Source organism: Sylvia atricapilla, chromosome 15 (genome assembly GCF_009819655.1).
Source record: "Sylvia atricapilla isolate bSylAtr1 chromosome 15, bSylAtr1.pri, whole genome shotgun sequence".
Taxonomy (NCBI): Eukaryota; Metazoa; Chordata; class Aves; order Passeriformes; family Sylviidae; genus Sylvia; species Sylvia atricapilla.
In genome coordinates, this window is record NC_089154.1 from 3448393 (window position 1) to 3468927 (window position 20535).

The 20535-nt window shown below is 44.4% G+C and overlaps 1 protein-coding gene across 1 annotated transcript in view; it reads right to left on the reverse strand.

Moving 5' to 3' along the window:
* Positions 1–20535, reverse strand: part of MAD1L1 (mitotic arrest deficient 1 like 1) — a 355712-nt gene that overhangs the window by 166692 nt on the left and 168485 nt on the right. The window contains exon 13 of the mRNA XM_066329740.1: positions 13795–13851. Coding sequence (XP_066185837.1) covers positions 13795–13851 — 57 coding nt within the window. The remainder of the gene's footprint in view (positions 1–13794; positions 13852–20535) is intronic.

A 20535-nucleotide genomic window follows, 5' to 3' on the forward strand; every position in this document is an offset into this window, starting at 1 on the left:
TCACCCAGGATCTGACCCACAGTGATACTCCCACCCTGCAGAACACATGAGCAGCTTGAAAAGAAACCAAGCTGTTATTTTAATGGTTTTTAAAGTTATCTAAGGTTTTTATATAAGGCAGAATAATGAGTAATATCAGAGCCCATGAATGAATGAAACACATGAACAGGTTCTTAATATTTTGAGGATGTGTTGTTCTCTTCTCAAAATACCCAGGGGCCCCTTGTTCTCAAACTAAAGTGATCCCATTTATCCTGAACTGTTTTTTATCTCTTTCAATTCTTAAGCATGAATTCCAGCACAACTTTATTACTCTCAGTAAAAAGTGATCAGGACACATACAGGATTTAGACTTATTTTAGAATGTCCATTGCCAAAAAAATGCAGGTGCCCCAAAAGATGAAATGCACATGATTTTTCCAAAATAAGTACTGCCATTGTTATTTACCAAAGGAGAAAGAGAGGAAAGAAGAATATGGATGCATTTTCATCTAGTATTTAATTATATGAAATATCATTCTTCTTTCAGCCTTACTTTTAAACTTGCCTGGACAAGATTCCAAGAAGGTGGTTCTCCTCCAAGTGTTAATGGCATAGCAGACACCCACAGCAGGGTTAGAAATATGTTCCTCACTGCTTCTCTCTTCTGTAGCAATTATTTAAAGACATATGATACGACAGGAGAAACAAAATTAGGAATTCCTCTCCTAACAGCTAGAAGAAACAGAACTTTAGAGAGTTGATTTTCTTGGCGTATTCCTGGCATTTGTCATTTCTGACCCATCGTCCCCTCCAAGCAAGTGCCCCAAGTCTCTGCAGTGCCATGGACCTGCTGTTCCTCACACTCAGCTCCAGCAGGTTTCAGCATTAGAGGAGAAAAGCTTTCCCAGAGCCTCCCACTGACCACTGCTGTCCACACTCCATCTTCAGAGTGAGTCTTATCACAGGTCGGGTCAGTCAGCCTCGAAAACCACATTTACAAACTTCTGAAAATGTAAACGCACTGCCCAAACCAACAACCAAATCTCTGTTCAGGTGACTCATTTTGGGTAATAAAGAACTCAAAATCTCCAGTATTTCAACTCACTGCCAGTGTAGGATTTGCATGTTGAAAAAGAAAAATAGGGGGGAGCTGGTTTACTCGCCCACATCATGTACACACATTTCACAGAACACATGCTGGAGACATACAGTTATTATTTGAATAATGAGTGCATTTTAGAGAGGGGCTGATACAGCAATCTTACCCTGATGAAGTGTGTCTGCACGTCATTCAGCATTTTTGGAACTGTAAAAAGCAGGAAATGCTGAATCCATTATAAATGTCTAAAGGTTTATTTAACAATGGGCTGATGCAACATCCTTTGAAAGGCCTTCCTCAGCAAAAGAGCTGATTTTGAACGGCAGCGATAAATGGGAACTGAATTGCACGGAGGCAGCACGGAAAGGTGAACTGAGAGGTTGTGTTGGACTACAAGCCTCAACACAACTCAAGGAGCTATTTCAGCACATAAATATTTAAAATGTATGAACACCAAGCAGACTTGGAAAGGAAGAGTGCATGCTAAAATAGACAGCACAGAGAAACGGGCCCCCGAGCGTGACCCATGCACTGAGGGCTGCAAACAGGCAAACCAGGACCTGGGTTTGACAGTGATGCCACTTGTGCTGCACTCCACTGGATGTAGCAGAGGCTAAGGAGCTTCTCTGCCTCTTCCCACGAGGCAGCACAGCAAGCTTGGTGTTGTCTACAAGCTTAGAAATCTGGCATCAAAAATCCAATCTACACGAAACACCAGAGAGTTTCATTTGAGTGTCCAGCAAAACCACAGCACGGTAAGACACCGTTACTGAGCACTTCAGAGATCATTCTGCTCAGCAAAAGCACCACCACCTCTTGCATAAGCCCATCCCACTGGAATTCTGAAGAGCTGTTCCCCCAAAACATCTGCAGAGAAGCACACAGGGGGAGAACTAAGCCTCATCACATTTCCTAGTGAACTTTACTCTTCTTCAAAGAGTAGGACAGCACTTGTAAAACAAAATATTGCCTGCCATTTAGAAACAGGCTAAGCAGCCCAGGATTAGTTGATACATTTTTCTTGGGAAAATTAATCCTCGATGCCACAGTGAAACAAAAGCAATAAAGCCAAAGAAAATCAGATATTCATCAAAAAGTGGTTTGGAACTACCCATCTCCCACTTGGCTGAAGCAAAAAAATCTGTATTTTTTTTCTCTTGGAAGATGAAGGCTGGCTGGATCAGAGTCACCAGTCTCTAGGGGTTCCACCATCTGTAACAAACTTGCTGTGCTTTTATCCCTGAGAAGTCAGGGCTAGGAGCAACCTCTCAGCAAACACTTTCCTAAAAATGTACTCATGCATATATATTATTGTTGATACACACACACTGGGAAATGGACATATGCTGACTTCTGCTTCTCTCCAACACAGTCTGGATTGTGGCTTTTCTCCTCCCGTCGCAGTAAAAAGAGAGCAATTTTTCAAGTTTATACCAAATGTCATTCTATTTCATTTCCAAATATAATCTCCCAGAGAGAAGGTTCACTTGCCCTATTTCCAATCTCTAAAGTTAATACACAAATTTATATTCCTTTCTCCCACTCGCTCTCCTAAATTAAGAGGTGTAATTACTAGGAACGCTTGCTACAAACGAAGGGAGTGCCAAGGGAGAAGGAGCTGTCAGGGCTGGCTGTCTGCAGCAGCCACCCTCCTCTCTCCCCCATCCCTGGAGGACCCCGCTTAGGAGGCAGTTTCCATCCTTCCCATTAGCACACACAGGAGCAAATGACAGCCTCTCCCTTCCCAGGCAGGGCAATCATAAGGGACAAAATTACAGGATTAACTTCAGCCTGCCAAGGCCCACTGGTGCCTGCCAGGAGGATGCCTCCCAAGGCCACCTTTTGCCCCTCCTTGGCTCTGCTGACCTCTCAGACAACACTGGGCTCCCTAACAACGGCAGAGAAATGCAGATCTGTGATCTAAAAATTCAGCCCCAGTCTCATCCCTCTCTCCCCCTTCCTCACACCCAGCACCCTCTCCAAAGGAAGATTGATTATTATAATCAGACTTAGCTCTGACACAGCATTTGCATTTTCAAAGCACAGCAAAGTCATTAACTAATTCATCTACCCCAAGGGAGCCTTAACGAGCATTCACCTCTCTCCCCTCTGACTCCCAATCCTCAGGCAGCCCGCAGCTTCCCTTCCAACACCTCCCCTCCACATTGTGTGGCACCAGCACAACTTGGGGAAAGTCCAGGCAGCCTCAGCTGAGCCAAACTCAGCCCTGCTGCAAAGGAACAAGAGGACAAATGCACAGACACCCCACTCAAACCAGCCACCCTGTGGTTTCCATCCCTGATCGCAGTGGGACAGGGCACGGCAGGAAACAATTGGTTCTGTGAAATAAGGCCAATGCCACATGGGTCCCAAAATGGCCTGAGCTGCCTGCAAGCATCTGAAGAGGAATCACTATCACATCACACCCCCAGAGCCCCAAAGTCCTCCTGGCACAGCCCACCCAACAAGCTCTTCCCAAAGTCACCTTCGCTTCGTGACTTGGCCTCCTGTCCCTCTCCAGTGTCTTCTGACATCCCAACAACCATCAGATGCCAACACCCCTACCCACCCACCTTCCTCGGGGCTGTGTTTATTTCAGTTCAGTACCCTGGGATGGCTGCAGGATGTCACTTTGGAAATGAGCACTACCAGACATTGCAGATGGATGGAAGCTGGCTCGGAGCTCAAAATTAACAAACCTGGAAGGCTCCTGGGGAGGGAGAGCAAACATCCTGTACAGGAGACACGCCGAGCAAGGGAACTGAAGATGTTAATTTAAAGCCATGAGTTTATTCAAGTATAATTACACATTTCAACCCTCGCTCCACGAAAGGAGCAGACAAGGAATCTCTTCCTCTCAGCCTGCCCTGCCCACGCTCGCTGCCACTGCAATGAGACCTCACTGCCTGACAGCAAACACCCCGACAGCCCCACATCCAAACCCTCTCCTTGCTCTAGCAGCTCATTCTGAAGAAGGATCGCCTCATTTCCATGTTCATTCAGCTGTTATCAGCCTCGCTCCACCACTTCCACCAGGCGTGCAGATGACTGTTCCTTTTAATTACTACCGAAAGCTCCTCCCAGCCAGGGAGAACAAACCAGCTGGTGTCCACCGAGAGAAGGCAGCTCTGGAGCAATTAGCCTTAACTGGCTGACACCTCCTACCCATTACTCCTGGTTAGAACAGCAAAACACAGACCAAGAGCCTGTTTAGGGAACCTGTCATGGTGCCAGACTGGATGTGCCTCATCCCTGCCCCAGTGTTAGTGTGGTGTTGGCACAATGGACTTGTCTACTCTTGAGAAGTGCATCACACTGATCATTTCTTTCCCACAGGAATAGGCATATTTTGCTAGAATCAAGTCTTCCAGCAGCTGCAATTTACAGGCAAAGCAACGAATAAATCTGCAAAGATGTCATACCTCCTCCGTACAGAGTTTGAATACAGTTTTGTTTCCTGAAAATATAGCCTCGAGGAGTTTCCGGAGCATTCAGTCAACAATCCTCATCAAACGGGAGCTTGTAATCCCACCTTTCACTCCCCCATCGGTTTTCCCATTGAAAAATCATCACACAATAAACAGAGCAGAATCTATGCAGTTCCCAAACACCTAGGAAGATCAAAGGGGAAAGAGGGATCCGACATCCATTTTCATTTCTTTGTCTCCTAACATAAATACTGTGGAATCAATCCTGCTTAATAAAGTAAAGGGAGCAAAGGAGCCTTCACTGAGTGCTTGAACTTAATCTTCTTTCTCTTGCTCACATGGAACAACGCACACAGCCTGTGCTTTTAGGAGCAGCTCTCTCGCTGCCGCTGCGGCTCCAGACCGATTTTGCAGCTCACTGCAGCTGGGAGCACTGTTTGCTGGCACATCTTGGCAGGAGGCAGCAGAGCTGCCTGCTAAAGCTGCCCTCTGAACTCCCAGAGTTGGGAAATGTGAGGATGGGGCAAGGGGCCCAGCTATGGGAAGCAGCTGCTCTCCTGACAGGAGCTCCCAGCTACCTTCAAGGAGGCTGCAGAGCCTTTGAAGGAGCCTTGTTCCCCAAACCTGGCCCAAAGAACCGCTTCAGGAGAGCAGGTTGGACATTTTCTAGCTAAATGACCCCTCCTGAGATTAGCCTGTGACAACGAGCAGTGGGCTTTTAATGTGTAAAAACTGAGAAATCTCTCTCCTGGTGCCAAGCCCCAAAGGCCACAGGGCGCTGCCAGGACTGCTGTGCCCATTTCAGCCTCTCAGGGTGATGCCTGCAGGGCCCTGCAGCTGCCAGCAGCAGTCACAGAGTGAAAGGCAAACAGCAATTCCCTCTCAAATACCGTATGTTCAACTCTGGTGCCAAAGCACAAATCTGGCATTTTAACCTTTGGTGAACATGTTCTTGCTGCCACCAACAATAAACTCTGAGGGCCGGCTCAGAGGAAAGGTGTACTGGATGTGCAGCAGTGACATTAGCACTGAACACAGCATCAACAGGACAGGGCCTGGCAGCAGCTCCATTTTATACAGCCAGTCTTTAGAGGTTAATGAAATATTCATAAATAAGTTAAAATTCTCCTGACAAGCCAGATCCTGTAATACAACAAAGAGTTGTCAGCCTCAATTAAGCAATTCCAAAGAGGCAGGGCTCTGCCATTCATTATTTACCAAGAGGTCATAGGAGAAATTCTGCTCTATGATCTCCACCTCTCTCTGTGGATAAATTTGGTTTTACAGCTCCTGCTGGAGGACTTTGCTGCCCTAACAGACCCCAGCCTGCCACAGCTACAACCTACCCCCAGCATCCATCAGCCAAAGGCAAGAAACACTGGGAACAAGCTCTTCTAAGGACACTGAGACACAAAAAGACTGAAAACAAATGATGTAACCAGCTGATTAGGCTGTCAGTGTAAGGACTAAGTCTTGAAACTTAAAAAAAATTTTAAGCCTTTATCTCCCTTTTTGTATACACAAAGCCAGCCCCAGGCAAGAAGAGAAGTATCCAGCAACCTTTGATCTGCGGGCACATCCTCTGAACATGCCCTCCATGCCCTCCCCAGATCCCAGAGCTGGAGACCTTCACATCCCCCTGCATGTTCAGGACAAGCTGTGCTTACAGAATTACAGTATCTCTTGCATCAGATCTCTCAGGATGGTCCTCTTCTGATGCAGGCACAGCTTCCCAGAGCTGTGAAAGCAGGAGGAAACTGGTCTCCATCCTTGTCACAAGGAAGCTGTAAATCAGTTATTGTTTTGTTCCATCCTAACACGATTGTTCTACAACCCCAAGTCTTCCTTGCCCTCTCTGGACAAGCACTGGAACTTCGTGTTCCTTCTGCAGCTTCTCCAAGCTGCCTTTTAGAAAGGCAGAATAAAGGAGCTGAGATGACAGATTCCTAGAAGTATCCTGGACCTCTCACCTGGTTTTCTCAAAGTGCTGAACATAATGTAGAGCCCCTGCATTCTCCAGGGAATTCTAGTTCAGCTAAATCGAACCAAGTGGGTCTGAGGTAGCCCATAAACTTCTTACAGGCTCTGAAGAGATGAATGAAGCCTGGAAAAGCACAATTCCTGCGTGTCTATTAAACAGGCCTTTTGTGTCTCCAGGCTGTGCCTGCTATAATACAGCCTCTGATAATATCCCAACCCTGTTCTCATTTAACCAACTCAGTGTAACTCAGATTTTAGTGACAGTTGACACTGACAAGGACCACTGCAGCTGCAGCACCTTCTAAACAGGACAACTACTCACTTTTCTCCTCTGCTCAACAACTGAAGAGAAAAACCCTCCCCACTTCTCCCTCTCCAGTCCTTGTTCCTGTTGCCATCATGCCTGACAGTATGAGGTTTTAGGTTTTGGGGGTACACCTGTGGCATGGAGGTCACCCCAAACGATGGGCTGGGAATTAGGGCAACGCCCATGAGTCCCACCTGAGCTGGAATTACTCTCCAGGTCTGGGTCAGACCGTTTCCCCCCAGTCTGGCAGCTCCCACAGTGAAGGCCAGCAGGAATGCAGCTCTCCACTTCAGGCAGCCACATTTCTTCCTCCTGACAGCCTGAACCCCACGTCAGCCCTCAGTGCCTTGGAAGAGCAAATGAAAACAGTCCTGCTGAAACCGAGCGGTGCTGCCGTGTCCCATAAAACTTCCACGGTAATGGATCCAACAGCAGGTTCATTTGTGTAATGGGACTTTTAAACAGACCCTTTATTTCTTTTTAATTTGAAGGGAATGTGCTGTTTGATCCCATGTGCCCGGCTAGATTTTTAAAACAGAGATAAACCACGAGAATTGACTCGCTGAGTCTCTCCTTCTCACCTAATTAAAACAGCATTGAGACAGTAACGTGCAGAGGTGGAATGTGCACCTCTGCAGCCCATAGGCAGTTTTTCTCAGCACTCATCCACCAGCATCCCAAGGCCTCCTCCACACTCCCTGCTTTGCCCACAGTCACCTGCAACAGATGCTTCCGATGGTGCCACGTTTTGTGTGTTGGACATGAATTTTCCAAGAGGGAACACGGAGCAGGTGCGACACACTAACTGAGGTTGTTCATCATTCCCCAGGCTAAGAGAGGGAGGAAAAAATAACCTTGTCTGTGTACCTTAGAGCTCACTAGATTCCTGTCCCGTGGGGAATAGCAGGGACGAGTTTTAATGTAGTTGTTTACCACAGGCACTGAGAGCTCTCTGTCAGGGAAAGAGAAAGGACAAGTGTATTCCCATCCCTCTATTCTAGGCTTCACCTTCAGCACCAAAATTTTACAGTTAAAACAAGGGGAAGACCCCAACACAGGGTATCAATGACTCCTGCACAATCATCTCCCTCTTCTAACAACTCAAAATTCAGAATTTACAGCATCACATAGTAAGAGAAGAATGATGTAAACACTGTGAAGTAAACAAGAAACAAATGGCTCTGCTGAGGTAAAACTAAAACAACCTGATAGAGAAGATGTCTCAAGCACATTCGAAACAAACAAAATTCAATGAAGACCTTGGGTCTAAAAATACAAATGCACAAACACAATTACTGATGGCACAGAGGCTTTACCACAGAGGAACATAAACTGATCAGAAAGAGGAAGCTAGGTGAAAACTGAAGGAACAGCACAGAATTGAAATGTCAGAGTGCAAGTCCCAAAACAGCTGGAATGCCTCCTACAAACTGAGCCTTCCTCAGGCAGAAACCCGAGAGGAGAGCAGGTGAACTGACCCCAGGACGAGCATCTGCACTGTGTGGCACTGAAATGGGTGATGGCCTGGGTACAGCTCAGCTCTTCCACCACAGAAATGGAAGAGGTTCCTATCTGTACTCCATGATCCTGTGGAAGGCACTTCTGCAAAAGTTACTCACTGCTGGAACATCACCTGGAATGATGTGACCACTCTGCTTACTCATCTTCAAAGGGGAGACAGAAAGAGGAAGAGATTTAAAGAAAGCTGCATGATTCATGAGGAAACTGAAGAGCCTGTTTTAAGAGAAGGCTGCAAGAGCTTGATTTGTTTAACCTAGACAAATGAAAGGCTGGGAGAGAACAATTGTTCTCTATAAATATGTCATAGCATAAATATGAGGGAGGAAGAACAGTCACTGTAGTTTAAGGAGAATATTAGCACAAGAAAAAAATGGGTATTAACTGCACATATATTTTCAGTTGGCACTGGGAAGATTTCAGCTATCAGAGCAGTCTTTCCATGACAGTAATGGTACAAACAACCCAAGCAGTTTCAAGACAAGCTTGGTAAATTTATGAACTGAGATATATGCTGCATTTGCCTCGGTTACTGAAGGACTGGACTTTATGATCTAAAAGTCCTCTTCCAGTCTTCTGTTACTATATCATTTCATTCTGGATTAGCTTCTTTTGCTGTCTCTTTATAACCAGGTTCATGCTTTTCAATCTGATTTGAGAAGTGGATATGTCTCTAAGATTGCCTTACTAAAACTATTCACCCTGCTGCTCAGCTGAGTGCCACGATGCTCATCTGTCTTGGCTTTGCTGGCCTCACATAAAGTGTTAGGATAAAATCTGTCACATGGGAAGGAGATTTGCTGTCACCTGCTAAATCAATTCAGAAATTATGAAATACGCTTTTGATAGATGGAGACTTCCTGCACCAGCCTGTGTCTCCTGCCCCTCCCAACCTGTTGGTCCTAAAGATGTTCCAGCAAAGCTTCATTTTTATTTATAACTACTGTGCTTCAGCCCTCTAATCCCACATTTAATTGCCTTCCTATTACAGATAACACAGAGAATTTACATTTCCACTAATGAACACCACTTTTGTTCTCGTTCTCGGTCTGTTGTATTTCTTGTTTTCTGTTCAGTAACTCTTAAACAAGAATTAAATAAGCACTATTGGCCAGTAATCCAGGGCAGGTCTTTCTATACTAAAGTTCATATTTTTTCCTACTATCATTTGTGTTATCTGTAAATTAAAAACATAGGTAATAACTTTTCTATTTTGCCTTCCAGTCAACAGCTAGTTCCCAACTACATCAAGCTCAGCGTTCTCTGAGTTTACTTCCTTCATGTTCCTTCTCCTTTCTGTCTCCATTTCTACTCCTGATAACCATCAGTGTAGGCAGTCACTGACATTTAAGTTAATCCTAAACATTAGGATTTCATCAGACTGAACACGATTGGCTCTTTAACTATTGCTGACCTGCTGCCCTTCAGTGAAGGTTTGCCCTTCTCTGCAAAGGGTTAACCAACAGCTTTCCTCAAGGCAAGGGGTGCTGATTATATTAATTTTAAGGTGTCTTTATTCCCTCTGTGAGGACACTCAATTTATGCCATTCATTTGGTGATGGCTGCATTCTTGGACTTCCAATCTTCTTTACCTCCCACCCTGCTAAGCAATTCTTCTGATTCTTATATCCATCCTTTTTAATCTGCTGGAGGGTGAAATTTAATTTGTTCCAAAGAACAGTCTATAGATTTCAGAGCCCACATGGGCCAAGCTGTCTTTTGAAGATGAAAGCCAAAAGATACCCAGAGCACCTCAGGGTAATGAAAACACAGGTGATGCTTTTTTAATACCAAGCCAACTTCCCTCAGGGATTAATGATGGAGAACAAAAAATCTTGACATGAATGCCCCCTGCTACAGAACCAGTCTGGAAGAAAGTGTAAGATCAGAGATCAGAGCTGTTGCTTGGATGGCAAGCTTGAGCCAAACAATCTCCTCGTGTCTATAAAGGGATATGAAAAAGGCAAACGAAAATTACAAAACCAAACATGTCTTCTGCTTCCCTCCCTCAGGGAGAGAAAGAAAAATAATATAACAAACAAGAAAGCATTTCCCACAAACAATATTTTGGTGTGAGTGAAGCTCTCTCTCAGCTTTAGGCCTGTGGAGCACTAAACTGATGTGCCATGAGAAAGAAGGTCCTGGGACCACAGAGCAGGGAGCTGTGTGAACTCTGAGCCACCTCCTCGCACATCCTGGAAATAAAGACACTAGAGCATCAGCCTCAATAAAGAAAACTCCCAGTGCTGATCAAACTGTCAGAAGAGAGCACAATCATACAAAATAAAAAATGAAAACAACAGACATTCAGCAAATAAAAGACAGAAAAACGCCATGGATCTGTGGGGCAGCTCAGTGACCTGAGCCCTATCAAAAGTGGTGACTCTTATGGGCAGACGCTGTTCCCTTACAGTATGAACATGCTTAAACTGTGAATAAAGAAAAATAAATAAGTGAAGGGTTAGAGGGAGAGGAAAATCAAAGTTTCATTGTTAATTACACAGCACAATGATAAGGGTAATTTTTCTTAAATCAAAAAATAAATTCTAGGTTCAAGTTCCCTGAAGGATATAAAATATTAGAGGGTTTTTTATGGTTGTAATCACAAACTCATTTCTCCAGCCACTACTGGCCGTGTCTAATTAGGGCAAAGTATGTTAATGATACAGAGGCACAGCCCAGAGATTTCTTCAGTTGCAATATTAATTGCATTTAGGGAAAGAGGCATGAATTGTGCTTATACAAGCTAATTAGTATGGGTTTGCTAATTAATACTGGAAAGTCAAACCGCCTTTGTCTTGTCAACTGCAATTAACTGAAGACATTTAAATTCCTTTTTTTGTTGTTCCTTCAGTAGCACGCTCACTTTTAGTTGACAAGCAATGAATCCCTGCACTGGAACAGCCAAACCAGCCCAAACTCCATTCCACTGGCATCCCATTTTCCCTAAGCTGGACCTTGTGCTCTGGCCTGGCACAGGGTTCCTTATCACACACCCCACCCTGCATCTGCCTTGTCCTTGGGGACACAATTCCCTGAGCTCATCCTCGGGGGACATGGCCCTGGATGTGCAGACACTGCTGTGCTGAGGCCACCATCCCATCAGACTCATCCCACAAGTGTTGTACTTTTAAATATCGCTGTGTAAGGAATGACTCATTTCCCAGGCCACCAGAGAAGCCCCCTCTGACAGAGAGAAGTCCTTGGTTCTCCTCAGTGAGGTGCCATCAGAGCCCAGCCCCTCATCTCCAGTGCCCCAGGGATGGTGGCAGGGCCATCAGAGCTCTGCAGGGTGGCAGCAGAGGTGTCACCTGCACAGGGGTTTGTCCCAAAGGTCCCGTCAGACTTCACAAGAGGTGTTTGTTCCGTTTCCCTCAGAGCCTGTTTGCAGAAGAGCTGATGGAAAGCAATGTCCCCAGCTGTCAGCACCCAGACAGGACATTCAGCTCAACATCCAGCTGGGACTGGGGGCTCACGGGTCCAAGGGAGGGAAAGGAAGGTGACAGGTCAGCAATCCAAACCAGGCAAATAATTTTGCTTTAGTGGCAAATTTAAAGGAGTCTGAAAATCAGGCCACCCAGGTGAGACACTGATCAGGAGAATGGGGAAAAAAATCCCATTTAAAGAGCATTTTGCTGGCTGGAAGGGAGGGAGTGGGGCTGGTGGCACATCCACAGGAGCCCATGGCAGGCAGCTGTGGAACAGCCCCAGCCAAAGGGGACAGACCTCAGTCACCATCAACACTGCCAAAGACACCAAGTGACAACAACTTTCCCTGCCAGGGAGATTCTTGACTGGGGATGCAGAAGAACCATCCACCACCAGTGAAAAGAAGGAGCTATACTGTCAGGTTTTCCCTCAGAAGGGGAAAAGATGGGGGAAAAAAAAAATCTCTTTTCCTCTGTGTGAATCAATTGTCCTGTGTTTACTGAATAAATTCAAGCTGCTGAATAAAGCCCACACCTCACAATCCATGGTCCAAAGCACCACAGAAAACAGCCTGTTCATGGGAGCTTGATGTAAGAGTTTCTGGAAGATCACAAGACCAGCAGTTTTCCACTGAGAAACCCTTGGGAATAGGCACTGAACACTGACTGTTGCTTTATCCTCTGCTGATGGCTGATGCACAACACCAATTAATGCTTTAACACTGGAAGTTCCAGTTTCTCCAGCCCTCTGCTAGCCCACTTAATACAACAAAATTTTGAAGGCAAACAGCTCAAAAACCAGGCTTAATGAGCCTAAAAGAAAAACTTTGAAATGTTTAAAAAAACCCCTCCAGAACATCAGAACATTTAAAACATAACAGCAAGTTTTTGCTCTGATACATCCAGTGAGCGCAACACAAAATTGATCGCTGAGAATTTGAAACTGTTACAAGGCAGCACTTAATGAGATCGGATGGTAAATAGGATTAATTCAGTTTTCTTTGGAAAGTATCACTTGTGGCCTGTGTCACCACAGAAAGCAGCTGGGCATACAAAAATGTTTGCCCACAATGTGAGACCACCGCAGAACCGGAATCAATTAACGCTCTCATGATGGAAAATCTGATGTTGAAACAGCAAGAGGCACAAATTCAAAAAAAAAAAAAAGATCCTAACAGACGTATGGCAACCCATTAATAGCACAGTAGGGGCACCTCATCCTGCCCTTCAGTGCCCTACCAGGGCTCAGCACAAGTCTAAAAAGACCCGTGTTGGCACTCTAGCTCATGGTTAGGATTTTAGAACAGATGTCTGTTTAGCACCTCCTTACTAGCCAGTGCTGCAGGCCTGTTTTTATATTAGTAATAAAATTAATCACATCTACAGAATGAGTCTGCATCTTGGATACTGCTCAGGTTTTCCTTGTGACTAGAAAAAGTTGCAAGAATCTCACAGTTCATGCATTAGCAAAAATATCAGTTCACGAAACGGCTTAACACTGACAACCTCATTTATTCCTGAGTATAAAAAATCATATTCAAGTCATGAAACTGCACATAAACCTCCCTGCTACCTGGTTTTGTGTCCTTTTATTATTTTTGGTCCTTGAGGGAAGTGCCAATAAAATAGACGAACCCAGCAGAAAATTAACAGATATTATAAAAAAAGAGTTTGTGGTAATTCTCTTGTATCTCATCGGCCTGTCCTTTGAACACTAGAAACTGAATCAAAGGCCCCCAAATGAAAGGAGTTAATTCAGTATGAAATTAAATGCTTGCTTCTGATCTAGAACTGCTAAGGAGAAAAGGAATTGCCAAAAGAAGGAAGACAAACCCCTAGATCTCATCCAACACTTTTCCAGGTGAGGAGTATGGAGACAGGGAATGCCAAGACTGGCAGCAGCAACACAACTTTTGAAAAATGTTTATTTGCTGTTCATTTCTGAATATCTGGAACTGATCCACTGCTTAAATGAACTGAACTTTGCATATTACTGCTCTGTAAAACAACCAGAGGGGAAAAAAAAAAAAAGGGCAGAAATAGAACACTTACCATCTCTGCTCTTTGCTTGTGGTTTCCTACTTCTTCCAGAACCTGAGACAGCTGAGCCTTCAAGACACAGGGGAAAAAAAAAAGGAAATTAAGCCTAGGATGTCATTTTGGAAGTTTAATAAGACTTTTGTTCCCCTCCTTGACCTCCCCCCCCTAATCACATAAAAAATCACATATGGCACCATGATTTTCATGGCACTGAGAAGGAGCTGTAAGTGTTTGGTCACGTTCTATCCTGTCAGCACCCCGTGCCATGAGACAGTCCTGTCCCAAAGAGCCTGGAGTCTACAGGCACAAGAAAAACCAGGTTTATTGCAGAGAATGCCACCAGATGAGCCAGCCCAAATTTCAGTCCCGTGGTTTGCCAAATCCACTCCATTTCTGTGAAGCTGCAGAAAGAGTTGTCTAAAACCCACCCAAGTTTTGCCCAGCTCAACTTTGAGGAAGAGGAGGTTTAGCTCCTGAGAAGAGTGTGTGTTTCAAGCTAACTTCATAGAAAATGTTCTCTTGAATTTCTGGAGTCCAGGGCTGTGTTTGGAAGCCTTCCAAAATACTGTGGTAAAACATCACGAAAATCTGCTCTGTAACATAAACCTCCTGAATTTCCATGAGAAAAGATCTCAATGCAGCATTTTTACTTTTTTTAAAGGGAAATTTGAAATGTAAAGAATCTCAAACCAGGGCAGAAATACCTTTGGTTATCCTGGCACAATCTGAGGGGAAACAGGAACTTGACTCACAAAAGGATCTTTTACAGAGTTTTGTTTATGAAAAAGGATTTTAATCCAAATGGGTATTTAGGAGATGGTTAAGAGAAGCCACACAATACATGAGTGCCATTACTTCCCACATCCTTGATTTTTCTAACACTCTGCTAGGCTGCAATCAGCCTTTCTCTGCTTAGCAGAAAGCCTAAAAAATAGTCACTGATGACAGATAACATAATTTAAACAATATAAACAAATAAAAGAAATAAAGCCAACTTTCCTACAAACTGATTTCGTGTCATTTCAAGCAAATATTTATGAAAAGCCTCTGGAGTCTCTCAACTTCTCACCACATATGAAATGAGTCTTTTGAGTGCCACATCCAAAACAGAGACAAAGAGCAAGCAGCTTATTACAATGAAAAGCAAAACATTCTCAGCTTTGGAGGCTAACTGCACTGAAAGGCAAGCAAACAAATAAATTAAAAAAAAAATACAGTCGAAGTGTTCAGCACAACAGAAGTTCCATTTTGCAAACAAACAAGCAAACAGTTCAAAATTTCCCTGGCCTCAGAAGCTGAAAAAGTTTCAGCTTCTTGCTGTGCAGGGCTGGGGATGGTGTGACATTATTGAAGGAAGAGACACTGAAACAAGATGAAAAGGGTTCTCTAATACAAGCCTGGGACGTGGCACAGGAGAATGAGACACACTCATTAAACCCTGCAGGAGACACAGCCCCAACCAAAACTGCAGTGCCTGGACAAGCCAGGCACCAGAAAAAATAAATGATCCCCAAGTTTGATGTGGAAATATCAGGGAACTGTAAATTCACAGACACCTGGGAAAGACTTTCCCCTACTGAAGCAGGTACAATGACAGCAGCAGCCTGGAGCCAGGAGTTGCTTGGGGAAGAATGAGAAAACATCACCTCAGAGAGGTTATTTAGGAGAGGTGCTGGCATCAACTCGGCAAAACACCCCAAGACTGACTGAATATTTTTGATTACAAACCAGCCCAACTGTTCTGAATGTTGATTAACTTTCTCTTTATGAAGATGACCTTTAGATGGGAACAACTAGCCTATTCTAAACCAGATACAAGAATTACTTAATTAAAAATTACATTAAAAATCATGTATTTTCTCACATGAAAGTAGCTACCAGTCCTGAATTTGAGGGTTAAGTCTCTGTTTAGCCTCCTGTTCACACAGACTCCTGTGGAATCACAGAGTAACCCACACTGAAAGAGTGGGAATTCCCTCAAAGGTCAGTCCCCTGTGGTTTTGGTGGGCACCTGGCACCCAGCCTGGATCAACCCCTCACACTGTGCCAAGCTTTGGTCACCCTCACAGTGTAAATATTTTTATTTATAACACCAAAGGAACAGTACCCTAGGAGCCTGTTTAACTAGATGGGCATAAGAGCATTTTAAAGTATAATACCCCCATAAAAATCAGAGGAAAAGGATAGCAAAGACTCCAACACATTTTGCTTCAGCCAAAGGCTGGAAAAACCTTTTAGGCAAGAGAGAAATAATACAAAGGGATGGGGGAAATTGAAAATACAAGCAGGAAATATGCCATAATTTATCTCAAATATAATATGGCTTGGGGAGAAGAACCATTTCAAGGTGCTGTGCCAACAGAGACACACAGAGAAATCTGGACAGCAAGTCCAAGCCAGCAGCATAACAACAGCAGATCAATATGATTTGGAGAAGCAATCAGATAAGAACTAAATCACAAAGTAGGTTTTCTTCATTGCATTTATTTCTAGGCAGCTCATCTCAAAGGGAAAGAGTCAGTAACTAGTGGGAATTCACAGAGTAGCTACTAAACTTACGAGACTGCTGGAAGAAATGATTTATGAAGATTAAAAGATTTTTAAACATACGGTTTGACTGCAACTCTCACAGAAGAGCAAAAGGGACATATTTAATGCACTGAGAGTTGGTACAAGGCAAAGCTGGAAACAAGGAGCTGGAAACATCAGCTCACTGATGCTGGTGGATGCACTCACAGTCCAGAGTGGGGACCCTCCCACTCCCTGTCCCTGCCCACCTACTCAGACAGCTGGGGAAGCACCAGAAAAAGCCCAGATTTTCAGCAGAGTCCCCAGTGTTTGCACTTGCCAGGCTGTGATAGAGCTGATCTGGATGCTTCATCACGTCCAGTTTGTAAACATCAGCCCTATCCCAGACTTTTTATTAGCTTAAATCAAATATTGAACCTCCCTCAGCTGTTGGAGGACAGCTGCTGGCGAAGTGATTCACTGCCATATTCCTTCTAGGCCACAAGAAAACACACAGTAATCACCAGCAGCACGACAGATGCACGCATTTTTAATTACGAAGGAGAAATGAGGCTCTGAACTTATCCCCACCACTCAAGAGTGCTGGGGAGGAGCTGCCAGCCCCCAGAGCCAAGGAGCTGCAGAGGGATGCCCTGGATGGTGCCTGGCTGCCTGCTCAGCCCCTGCTGCCATTGCCCAGGCTGGGGATGGAAAAGTCCTGGAGAAAACACAGTGTTCTGATGTTTCCTGAGAGAATGTAGGAATCTTCTCAGGAATGAACTGCTGGGTTTCCCAGCGCAGCCACACGCAGACAAGGAACACACGAGGGTTGGACAGGGACCTTTCAGTGGGTGGTGGGAAGGCACAGGGAGTCCAGCAGATGCTGGAGCAGTCCCATCTCAGAGTTCTGCTCTGGGAAAAGCCATCCAGGCAGGGACAGGACAAGGGGGAATGGTTTCAAACTGGGAAAGAGTAGGTTTAGATTAGACATTAGGAAAACAAGCTTGCCTGTGAGGGTGAGGAGGCCCTGGCACAGGCTGCCACAGCCCTGCAAGTGTCCAAGGCCAGGCTGGATGGATCTCTGAGCAACCTCACCCAAGAAGGTATTCCTGCCACAGAAAGATGATTTTTAAGGTCCCTTCCAACCCAAACCACTCCATGATTCTCTGAGTAGCTCAGCTCCGTGTTGGGCTCTTTTCAATTGATTGTATCTCCCTTGGTACCTCAGGGATCTTCTGTAGGATAGACTTCTGTGTTGAATTTTCAAGCTATGCATGAAAGTTGACTTAAAGCTCCAAGGAAATTCTCTTTATTTAAGACACATGTTAAACTCCCACAGATCACCAGCTCAAGGGTTAAGAAAGCTGACATGCAAACTGGTATTATGAATCAGATAAACAAACTCAGTGCAATTCACCCACTGGAGGTGGCACAACCAGGTAAGGGAAAATCAAGTAGCAAAGCAGGGAAAAAAAATCCACTCAAGTACTCAATTACTTTAAGCTTTCAAAAAGGGTTTGTCAATTCAAAATATTCATCTTACATGACAGCATAGTCTAATCTACTGTCAGTGGATTGTCATCCTCAAAGGAGAGTGGCAGGAGGAGAAGAACCTGAGCTCCAGCCTCACTGGGAATCTGCAGCTTGGGCTGAAAGAGGAGCAGGAACGGTTTCCAAGGAGAGGAACCAACTCAGCTCCAAGGAGACATTTCTGAATTGTTTAACTTGCTTCCCTGCATCAATAATTTGTCTTCTGTACCTTCCAAAAGTCAGCCTTCACTGACAGCACTGGAGGAGGCTGGTCAAGGGAGGGTTTAATGAATGAAACTGAAGCAATCCGCTGGTGACAATGCAACTGTTAAACTGATTGCATCCAGAGCTCCCCATTCCCCTCCAGGGGCTGATGGTGAGCTGGCTGCCCTGAACGATGGGCAAGCAGCTCAAATGTGAGCCCCATTCGTAGGGAAAAATTAACTACTCGGTCTCTAATGAACAGTCTTTCTCTCCACAACAATACCCTCTGCTCTACAAGCAATTAGCAAATCGAAGCACTCTCTTTGTGGACCTGCATTAATTTACTCCTCGATGTGGCACATTAAATAGCTCACAGGTACAGCACAGCAGTGGCAACAGCCAGCACCATAAAATAAAAGCTTGCTTCAAAGAGTTCGGGAAGCAAAGTCAGGCGTGCTGCATACAGGGAATAAATCAAAACCACCTTCATTTGGAAACATCATTTTAGTCTTATGCTTTCATCAAAAAACATGATTATGGTAACAGTCACGTTAATACAGCATCAGTGCTCTACAAGGGAGAGAAACGAGCAGGGAGAGAAACATTCACTACCTCGAATTAGAAAGAGCAATTTGTATTCTTTCTCGTCAGGGGGAAATACCTGAGGACATACACAGCTACCTGTTCTGGGGCTGTGCTTTCACAGCTGGAAATCCCAAGTATCAGTCCCCAGGAGGAAGAGCACTGCCTCTGCAGGGAAGGGGAGAAGGAAGAGGTTTTCCCTGGCAGAGCTGGAACACAGCTGCAAAAAATGGCATTTTTTACAGCTCACTGAAGCCCAAGATACCCTTAGAAGTATTTTATATGCAACAGTTGTATGCAAATCCAAGTCAAGTGTGATAATTGGCAAATTTAGGTATAATGTTAATTAATAGCTATTTCAAATTAATTAACTTCTAAGATAAATCCTTGCTTCTCCTCTTTGAGAAAGTTAATACACAATTTAAATTTACAAGGATATATCGGCTGCCGATCACAGAAATAGGGAATCTTGTATGTTCTAACATGCCAAATCACTTCAGTTCCCTTGTGCTGGCTGCTCCCTATTCCCTGGGTAATTTCACAGTTACTTGTTTCTCTGATCACTCACAAAAGAAGACAGAAGCTGGAGCCCCTTGGCTCAGGCTGGATGCCTTGAGTGTGTGGCTAAAGCGTGATGTGACCTCTGCAGTGTCCAAGGCAGAACATCTTATCTGGAGCCATAGGCTGGGGAAGGAGGAAGGGAAGACAAAAAGCACAATATCATCTTTTTCTATCAGATTCAAGAGACACAAAGCAAAGAAAGTGCATTGAAGCTGCAGCTGAAATACAGAAGGAAACTTGAAAACATGGCAGCGCTCCCAGGACAGTTCCGATAAGGAAAGCACTGACTGCAACAATTAGAATTCAATCCAATGTAGAAACATAAGCACCACGCTGATGAGTTACATGGAACAACACAGGAATAGGATGAGAACAATTTGAAGAGAACTTTGCAGTCACTAATTACCTCTCAGCAAAGAATGAGGCTCTGGCTTGTGGGGAAAACAGAAGGGAAACTTTGATTTCACAAAAGCCACAGACATTACTTCTGGGGGTGGCAGAGACTGAGCAGAAGTAACTCATCAGCCACTCGCAGTCAGACTTCACTTTATTTGCATATTGTGATCCTGCATATTAAAATACTGTGAGAACTGAAATTAAATTTTCATTAGTGTTCAATCTGGAATCTCACCCGTGGGATTCAGCTTTGAACGGTTCATGCAAGCATTTCCCTGTTTACTTTACAGTCAAATATCTATTTATCCCATGCCAGCCAACACTTGTGGCCTTCAACCCATTGCACACCATTATTGCCCAAGGGCAGCAGTGCAGGACTGTCCCTGCACCTCTGAACTGCACTACAGAATTACTCTGAACTAACTGGCCATTTCTAATTTAAGGTATTTTGATGCTTTGTAATTGAAATTGCCAATCTTTCACAAAATTGCATCGGTAGAGATCACAATCAGGGAGACAGTTTAGTACCAGCCATTGCCAAATAATTTCCTTGCTGCTTTAAAGGCTCCTTTTTTTGCTGTTCTCAAGGAAGTTCTCCTGGATATAAAATCAAATGCACATCCTTTATAAAGTGGGAAAGAACAGCTACAAATAAACTCTGCTGCTGTCTCAAAAGCATCCAGAACACCATGTTATCTCACAGGAGCTGGACTGGAGGTGGCAGGGGGCTCGGTCTGATGGGAAAGTGAAGAGGAAAATTCCCCAACAACTTCTGAACGTGTTTCAGAAATTTAAATTCTGTGAAACCACACTCGCTCTGACTTGCAGGAAAGCTGCAATAGGCAAAGCAGAGACCATTACTTACTGACATAATTTATGAGGATAGGCTTGCAGCTGAATGAAAAGCATGTGTCTCAGGCCACAGCTTATGTGGTTTTCCATGTAATTTAGTCCTTAATGTTACCCCAAGCA